General features: G+C 42.4%; 1 protein-coding gene across 3 annotated transcripts; it reads left to right on the top strand.

Moving 5' to 3' along the window:
- The first annotated feature begins 976 nt into the window (after nucleotides 1–976).
- cbr1 (carbonyl reductase 1) lies at nucleotides 977–4,501 on the top strand. 3 transcript variants are annotated; one of them, XM_017699020.2, is made up of 4 exons: nucleotides 977–1,113; nucleotides 1,314–1,607; nucleotides 2,909–3,016; nucleotides 3,342–4,501. In XM_017699020.2, the coding sequence occupies exons 2-4, from the start codon at nucleotides 1,322–1,324 to the stop codon at nucleotides 3,776–3,778; spliced, it is 831 nt and encodes a 276-aa protein (XP_017554509.1). In that variant the 5' UTR covers nucleotides 977–1,113; nucleotides 1,314–1,321; the 3' UTR covers nucleotides 3,779–4,501. The 3 variants fall into 3 exon arrangements, with proteins under 3 accessions (XP_017554509.1, XP_017554510.1, XP_017554508.1); XM_017699021.2 differs by having other exon boundaries at nucleotides 1,028–1,113; nucleotides 1,227–1,607; XM_017699019.2 differs by having other exon boundaries at nucleotides 1,037–1,113; nucleotides 1,186–1,607.
- Nucleotides 4,502–9,437: the final 4,936 nt, after the last annotated feature.

Here is a 9,437-nt window from a genome sequence, read left to right as displayed (position 1 = left end):
TAGGTTTGTTTTGGGGTCTGAGTTCGTTTGGTGTGTTCGCATATGCAAAAGAAACCATGACTCAGCGGTCTGGGTCCACGTCCCTTTCACCTAAAAAATCTCTTCAGGAGCTCCAGAGATCTGTAATCGCAAACAGTGTAATGCTGTCATTAAAGCAGTTCCGCAGGCTGTGTTTCTAATGTGTAGAAGTGGACTCGAAGATACTGCCCCCCACCAGTTCTCCAGCTCTTTATATAAGGGACAGATTTTTAAACACAAAACTTTCCGATAACTTCCTTAGGAGCTGTTTCAGTAAGATACTGTACCCAAATGTTTGTTTCAGAAATTCAGTTCTTTTTTCCCCAAAGTTTTATGTATATAAATGCAGAACTATGTGTATATGTATATGTATACTACTATGCATACAGCACCCCCCCCATACATAAGGTAGGAGAACAACACCAGCTTTTTACATTTTTTACAAGGTGCTCATGTACTATTTTAGTACCTTAGAGTGCATGAAAAAAGCCAAACCGTTACAAAGATTAATTAATGAATATTGTTTGAACGACCCTATAGGGAGATTAATTAAGGGAGAGTAATTGTCTCTCCCCTACCGAGCCCACACCACAGCCGTGTGTGTGTGTGTGTGTGTGTGTGTGTGTGTGTGAGAGAGAGAGTGAGTGAGAGAGAGAGAGACAGACAGATTTCTGCTTCTTGAATTTGCCAACTGCTCTGAAGTGTCTTCTATTTTCCAATTAAGGGCTGATATTGTATTTTACGGGGCGGCTGGCAACACTACTCCTTACCTAGGCTTACTTTATCTTCCTTGACCTTTCTGAGGGCTGTTGGCGCCGATTTTACTGTAGAAAACAGTCATTTCACTATTCTGTGTAAAAGACTCCTGAATTGAGACCCTCACACTCTGTGCGCGTCAAAGCTGGTGACGTAAGTGCGTCAGCTACGTTCTGCTGCGTCACCGCCGATCTGTAAGCGCTCTAGTGCCCGTTTTCAGCGGAGGCGGGCGATGACGGCGTTATACAAATCGCAGCTGTAGCGCGTCATCACACACTGTGTAAGTGTGGCTCTGCGCTGAAAGTCTGTCTGAGAGCTCCCGCTGTGCACCCCGAAACGGTAGGCCTGTCTGACTCATGTTAACCGAGTCACTGTCGTTTGTTTATTTTAATGCATAATTCCTTTACGTAGAATTTGCTCTGGACGAGTTACAACACGTTGTGTCCCTGCAGCAGAGCCAGCTAGCACTTTCCTAGCCTGACGTTCGTTATCAGCTAGACCGGTGGGCTGAGAGCTGCTCTCCTACTTTCTCGCTACAGCTGCACACATGTGTGCTCGCAGAGTGGCCCTTGTGACCGGGTCAAACAAAGGGATCGGGCTGGCTGTGGTGCGGGCCCTGTGTAAGCAGTTTGACGGAGATGTGTTCCTGACGGCGCGGGACGTGGGTCGGGGGCAGGCGGCGGTGGAGGGGCTGAAGGGGGAGGGGCTGTCACCGCTCTTCCACCAGCTGGACATCACTGACCCGGCCAGCGTCCGCACAGCGCGGGACTTCTTCAAAGCTCAGTACGGAGGGGTGGACGTCCTCATCAACAACGCGGGGATTGCGTTCAAAGGTAACCGGGTTCATCTGTTCAGTTAGACCAGAGGAGCCCAACCCTGATCCTGGTGATCTAACAAACCTGGAGAGCTGAGCTCCAACAAACCTGGAGAGCTGAGCTCCAACAAACCTGGAGAGCTGAGCTCCAACAAACCTATAGAGCTGAGCTCCAACAAACCTATAGAGCTGAGCTCCAACAAACCTATAGAGCTGAGCTCCAACAAACCTGGAGAGCTGAGCTCCAACAAACCTATAGAGCTGAGCTCCAACAAACCTATAGAGCTGAGCTCCAACAAACCTATAGAGCTGAGCTCCAACAAACCTGGAGAGCTGAGCTCCAACAAACCTATAGAGCTGAGCTCCAACAAACCTATAGAGCTGAGCTCCAACAAACCTATAGAGCTGAGCTCCAACAAACCTATAGAGCTGAGCTCCAACAAACCTATAGAGCTGAGCTCCAACAAACCTATAGAGCTGAGCTCCAACAAACCTGGAGAGCTGAGCTCCAACAAACCTGGAGAGCTGAGCTCCAACAAACCTATAGAGCTGAGCTCCAACAAACCTGGCTCTGACATTCAGAAGCTCCTGAAGGTCATGAGTAACTGTTGGAGCTGAGCTCTCCAGGGCAGTAGGTAGGACTGGACTTCAGCAGTATGAGAACAGGGGTTGGTTTTCAAGCTTTTCACTCTGGCTCTCTTATCTTTTATTTAGTTTCTCAATTCAGTTATAACAAGGTTGCCCAGCCCTGGTCCTGTTGATCTACCGTCCTGGAGAGCTGAGTTCCAACAAACCTGAAGGTCTTGATGAATTAAATCAGGGGTGTTAGAGAAAACCTCTCCCAAGTATTAGATCAACAGGACTGGACGTGGGCATGTGTTCATCTTAGTATGGGAACACAAAATTGGTTGTCTCACTGTTTCACTCTGCCTCTCTTATCTCACAAACCAAATAACTGACGCCAGCCTACCCTAGATATAATGTTCATTAGTGTGGTGAGATTTGAGATTTTGAATATATTCAGTGCATTTGTGGCAACCAACACCAGTCACAACACAATTGTAATGAATAACTACACTGTATTTTTATAATCCTGCTCCTTGTGACCCACAACACTGTACAGTTTCAAGTATTCCTTGACTTGACGCACGTGATTCAACACATGAGCTAATTGTTAATCCCGCAGTGAGTTGGCTCAGGTATTCTGAGGCAGGGAATAGTTGAAACTGTGCAGTGCTGTTTGTTGTTCGACAGGGACAGAATTAAGAAACACTTCCAAGGCTTAACAAGTTAAGGCATCTGTGTGCTTGTTCATGATAGTGGCAGATACGACACCCTTTGGGACCCAAGCTGAAGTGACTCTGCGGACCAATTTCTTTGCCACCAGAGACATGTGCAATGAGTTCCTCCCCATCATCAAACCAGAGGGTAAATCATGACTTCCAATTAGATCAGATACTGGCAGTTGTTTTTATGCTTGTTCTTAGTTGATCATTTTCATAATACATTGAATCATTTCCTGAAGAATTGTAATCAGGTAAAATAGTGAGGTCAGAGATTTTACTATAAATAATAATAATAATAATAATAATTAACTTATTATTATTATTATTATTATTATTATTATTATTATTATTATATTATTTAATAAACCTACACCTCCCGATCTCTCTCTCTCTCTCTCTCTCTCTCTCTCTCTCTCTCTCTCTCTCTCTCTCTCTCTCTCTCTCTCTCTCTCTCTCTCTCTCCACAGGCAGGTTGGTAAACGTTTCCAGCGTGATGGGCTCCATCGCCCTGGGACGCTGCAGCCCGGACCTCCAAGCTCGTTTCCGCAGTGATGACATCACTGAGGAGGAGCTGGTGGGGCTGATGGAGCGTTTTGTGAAGGATGCTAAGGAGGGCGCTCACTTGCAAAGAGGCTGGCCTGATACAGCGTACGGAGTGTCCAAGACTGGCCTGACCACTTTGACCAGGATCCATGCGAGGAAGCTGACAGCAGAGAGATCTGGGGATGCAATCCTATGTAATGCGTGCTGTCCAGGCTGGGTCAGGACAGACATGGCAGGGCCAAATGCTACAAAGTCGCCAGACGAGGGCGCTGTTACCCCAGTCTATCTTGCCTTGCTACCACCTGGTGCCAAGGAGCCCCATGGCCAGTATGTGTCTGAGAAAAAGGTCCAGCCTTGGTGAAAGAGTGAGTGTGTATTTGTGTGACCGATTCCAAAATGGTTCCCCATGGTACTTATAATTCATGATTTAGTTGCAGAAGCAATTTCATGACCCCTTTTTGCATAAGCTATATAGTGATTAGGAAGCCATTTGCTGGGTGTGTTTGAGTGTGTGTGTGTGTGTGTGTGTGTGTGTGTGTGTGTGTGTCTCACTCCAAAAATTCTTGAAAGAAAGACACTGACATACTAGTGATCATGTCATGTTTATGGATTTCTGCAAAAAGGTCCACTTTTTACACTGCAGTTAATTATGACTGATGTAAAAGTGTACTGTGCAAAGTGTAAGAGGCTGTTTTCCATTTATTTATTTTCCAGCTAAAACGGCTATTTTGTAGCTAATTTTTCAGTGTCAGAAAAAACAAAAATTCAACAGAAAGTTACCCAAAAGCTACAGCAACTAATATCTTCCCTATTTTGTGTGTTCGCCTTTTGCCACATATTTTAAACACTTCTAAAGTTCAGCCTTAGATGTTTGAATTTTCTGCTTAACATGATCCCAAACATATTTGGTGATATCGAGATCCTTTCATGAAAAATTATCAAATATATTAATGGTGGTCTATGACTTTTGCACAGTAGTGTACACACTCACCAGTCACTATATTAGGTACAATTGCTTGTTAACACAAATAGTTAATCAGCCAATCACACGGCTGCAACTCAGTGCATTTAGACATGTAGAGGTGGTCAAGACAACTTGCTGAAGTGCAAACCGAGCATCAGAACGGGGAAGAAAGGTGATTTAAGTGACTTTGAACATGGCGTGGTTGTTGGTGCCAGACGGGCTGATCTGAGTATTTCAGAAACTGCTGATCTACTGGGATTTTCACACACAACCATCTCTAGGGTTTACAGAGAATGGTCAGAAAAAGAGAAAATATCCAGTGAGCAGCAGTTGTGTGGACAAAAATGCCTTGTTGATGTGAGAGGTCAGAGGAGAATGGGCAGAATGGTTTGAGATGATAGAAAGGCAACAGGAACTCAAATAAATAAACAAAATCTCTGAGGAATGTTTCCAACACCTTGATGAAGGTATTCCATGAAGAATTAAGGCAGTTCTGAAGGCAAAAGGGGGTCCAACCTTTTACTAGCAATAATTAGATTGGTGCCTTTTTCACTCTGAACTCCATCTGCATTCACAGTTTGTAACTGTAAACTTAATAAAACTTTTAAAATAAAAGTCTGTGTTTGAACATTTTTGTTTACAATGTTCTCCAGTGATGGCAGCTCAGTTGTCAATATAAAGTTTCTGCTGCAGGCAAAATCAAAGTTACAATGTAAAAAATTTAAACAGTTAAACATCCAGTGTTGATGCTCACCCAAAAACATACAAAGACCAAGAATCAATGTTCAAACTGCTGGAGTGGTAACAATACATTCACTCTGAGTCTTATTTGTTTATATCTGAGACTTTATAGCCCTTTTTTGCTAGATGTGCTTCTCTACATTCCAATATTAATATATTCCAATGAATATTTGTATTATTTATTGTTTATGTTTCCAATATTAATATTCCAATTAATATTTTAATATTTAAAATCAGTTGAATTCCAGTCAAGTGAAATACTTGCCGAGGGTTTTCTTTGGTTTTAAAAAACGCATGTGCTTTTTGCCGTGTGCCTAGGAACACGGTCATCTTAGAACATTACTTTGCAACCTAGAGTCTTGAGTGTAGGAATCAGCTTTTCATTCAGTATTTTGGTCACACTTTTTATTTGGACAGCCCCCTATAGATGCTCTAGAGATTACAGAGTTAAATCATTAACAAACTTTCTGGTAATGCTCAAACAATATTGTGTTAGGGTTAAGGTTAGGAGTACATGTTTACCCTTGAGGTTAGGAGTAGGGATGGATTTAATAAACTCGTTCACAGTGAACTTGTAGTACAGTTGCATTTAATAGACCTTGAGTTGAATGTTACTTATGAACAGACTGAGCATTTACAAAGCATCTACAGTGGGTCCTCCAAACAAGTTCAGTTGCATTTAACAGATATTTAGTTGAATTTTACTTAAAGATATACTGCGCATTTTAAAAGCATCTACAGTGGACCATCCAAATAAAGTGTTAACAGTAGTTTGTTGTATGCTCTAGTGTTCATGCTGCTATCTGTAACAGCCTTCTCTCCTACACCTAGAGCCCAACATTAACACACTACCTACAACATGTTTCAAGTACTATGCAGTCACAAACATGTGGAACCCCATCTGATCCAAGCAAGCTCATCTTTGTTTCATCTGAGCAGAGAACGTGCTGCCAATATTCACTACGCTTCTTTCAGGTTTTCTTTTGCAAACCTTAGTCTTGCAGTTTTGTTGGTGTTAGTGACAGTGTTCTTCTTGTACATCATCTGCAGAAGTTGGTGCAGTTTAATGCCATGCTATCTCGCCAATTCCTTGAGCTAAATCTTGTGCTAAGCTGGAAGCACTGGCCCATCTGATTTTCAGTGAAAGACTGCATAAATAGCAGACTGTGTCATCTTTGTCATCTTTTTGGGAAGGCCACTGCGTCTTTGGTTAATAGTGGCCAGTGCTGGACTGGGAACCAAATTCAGCCCTGGACGTTTGTGTAGACCAGCCCATTATAACCATAGTGACCTCCTCAAACACAACCTACAAAAACCACAACCCACCTAGAGGGACTGCTAGCTAGCTAGTTAATTAGCCACTGATTAGTGAGTGATGGTACATTAACATGAAGCTAGCCATCTGTAGCTTTCGTGTACAAGTAGACTGAACGAACTGGCCAACTTAACCTTCTGCACTTTGGCCCTGTGGTTCCGGTTTCAGTCTAACATCCAAACAATATACTTTCTTCATTTCTTTGCATCTTGTTTAGGATTTTCTCTCTAATTTGAAGGAAACCAAGCCTTAAACAAAACCCTTATCATGGTCACAGTAACCCGTTAGAACAAAACTGGATCTCTCTAGAAACTTTCTTATCTCACTCAAAATAACTTTCTCAAGGAATGATTATCTTCCAAACTCCAAACTGTTATGTTCTAAAACAAAGTAAAACGCAGCACACACACTTACCACCACACACGTCTTCTACACACAAATCCAAGGGTCATTTCACTTCAGAAATCCAAGCTCTGCAATGATCAAGTAAAAGTTGTGAGGACAAACTCTTGAAAATAGTACATTTTAAAAGAAAAAAACTGAAATTTACATTAATGTCTGATATAATGGAAATTCAAAAAGAAGAATTTGATGCACAATGTAAACATTGTTAAAGTTTTAAAATGTGCTAACCCCCTAGACCATATGGATTATATTCAGAGACTAAGGCTCAATCCCATTTTACCTCTTACTCCTAACCTTCCATTTTGCGCGTTCATGCCAAGGGGTAGGTTTTCCCAATTTTTGCTGAGATGGAGGGGTAGGGAAAAGGTTTAGGGTTCCTAACGGAGGTTTTTTAAAAGCAGAGAAAAAAAGAAGACACAGCAATTGTCACATCCCACCCCCCTTTGAAGGAATTTGATTTTCTAAATTTAGCAGCAACCAGCAGCAAGGTTGCTGAACTTTACCGCCCCTCTGCTATCACTGCCTATAAAGCACCACTAGTAACCTGTTTATGAAGTAAATGTTCTTTTGAGGGTTGCCCCATTTGATAGGGGAAGATTTCAGCCACTACTCCTTGTAACTCAGTTCCAAGGAGCAAAGTGACATTCAAAAACGAGGGGAAAGGGTAAAAAGAATTCAACCTAAGCTGTAAAACCAGTCTATTTTTTGGAGCTGCTGTGCCCAAATGATGTTGAAAAATAGAAAAATGAAATAAAAATATATATGAAACATGTTGAACTCAGGCCCAGAAATATCACGGCCGATTAAGAGACCCTTATTAGTCCAACACCAGGGAAATTTCACCTCTGCATTTAACCCATCTGGGAAATGAAACACCACATACACACTAGGGGGCAGTGGGCATACTTGCCCGTAACGGTGGGCAGCCCTATTCTCATCGACCTCAGTCATGTACTGTCGGTTCTGGGGATCGAACCGCGACCTTCACAGGGCTGGTTCCCTAACCATCAGCCAATGACTGCCATGATTCTACCCCTATGTGGATGCTACAATGCTGGAAGCTAGTATTGTTTCTAAAAGAACTTATTCTCATCTGATTCTCATGCAGATGACTGCAGTTTGCCATATTATTCTTTGACATCTTGTCTTGACATCTTGACAGATGCATGATTATGTATTGTACGTTACTCATTATTAAAACTGAGTTTCCTTTACTCTTCTTCTTTATGAGAAGACGCGCTGTTGTGTATCAAGTTGGATACTCCTTGCATGTCGGGCCTACGTAGTTGATAAGAGCAGGAAACTTTGTGGCCAAATGGCCTTGAAGCTGCAGGCTAGGTTGCAGGAGGACACCTGAGGACACGAGAACTTATTGTGAACCTGTAATGCCAAACATATTTGGAGTTTCTTTCCATATCATTTATATGGATACACCCAAATGAAATGGGAATGGTTGGTGATATTAACTTCCTGTGGCACGACGACCAATCCACTTTGGAAGCTGGCACGTTCCCTGAGTTTTTCCAGCAAGATGGTGCACCACCATATTATGGGTGTCCGGTCCGAGCATTCCTAGATGAACAGTTTCCTGGAAAGTGGATTGGTCGTCGTGGGCCAGTTGAATGGCCCCCAAGGTCTCCCGATCTGACCCCCTTAGACTTTTATCTTTGGGGTCATCTGAAGGCAATTGTCTATGCTGTGAAGATACGAGATGTGCAGCACCTGAACCTACGGATACTGGAAGCCTGTGCTAGCATTTCTTCTGCGGTGTTGCTCTCAGTGTGTGAAGAGTGGGAGAAGAGGCTGCGCTGACAATCCAACACAATGGGCAGCACTTTGAACACATTTTATATTAGTGGTCAGAAACTTGTAAATAACTCATGAAAGAATAAAGTTACATTAAAACCAGCACACCGTTGTTTTTCTTGTGAAATTCTCAGTAAGTCTGACGTGTCACACGACCCTCTTCCCATTGAAAAAACTAAAGTTGGATCCAAAATGGCAGACTTCAAAATGGCCATCATGGTCACCACCCATCTTGAAAAGTTTTACCCCCCTCATATACTACCCTGCCACAAACAGGAAATTAATATCACCAACCATTCCCATTTTATTTGGGTGTATCTATATAAATGGCCCACCCTAAGACAATCTTGTTTACTCATAGGGCAATTACATATAACCAATAAACTGTAACTTTATCTTCTATTAACTAATGAAATGTACCAATGCCCTGTTGGGGAACTATGTAATATCATGAAATATTCATCTTGGCAGAGATCTCTGGGTATTACACCAGGAGTTTCTCAGCAGCCGTTATTTTTAAACAAATATCTTGCTTTGGAGATTTAATTGTGACTCTCTGACTTTACTGGCTTCTGTTTAATTTAGAGATTTCTTCCACACTAGCATACAGCCACATGAAGCCAGATGCCACATCTTTTTTAATTGGCTCTACTGCAATGTCATTGGACAACTCAATGCACTTGGATGAGTGCATCATGTCAGCTAACAGAAACGCACTAGCATTGAGTGATGGGGCAGAGTAGGGTTGCCACCGATGTAGGAACATAAGATAAGATAAGATAAGGCTTT

The sequence above is a fragment of the Pygocentrus nattereri genome, chromosome 12 (assembly GCF_015220715.1).
Source record: "Pygocentrus nattereri isolate fPygNat1 chromosome 12, fPygNat1.pri, whole genome shotgun sequence".
NCBI lineage: Eukaryota > Metazoa > Chordata > Actinopteri > Characiformes > Serrasalmidae > Pygocentrus > Pygocentrus nattereri.
Note: the sequence above shows the minus strand (reverse complement) of the source record. Positions and strands in the feature narration are given on the sequence as shown.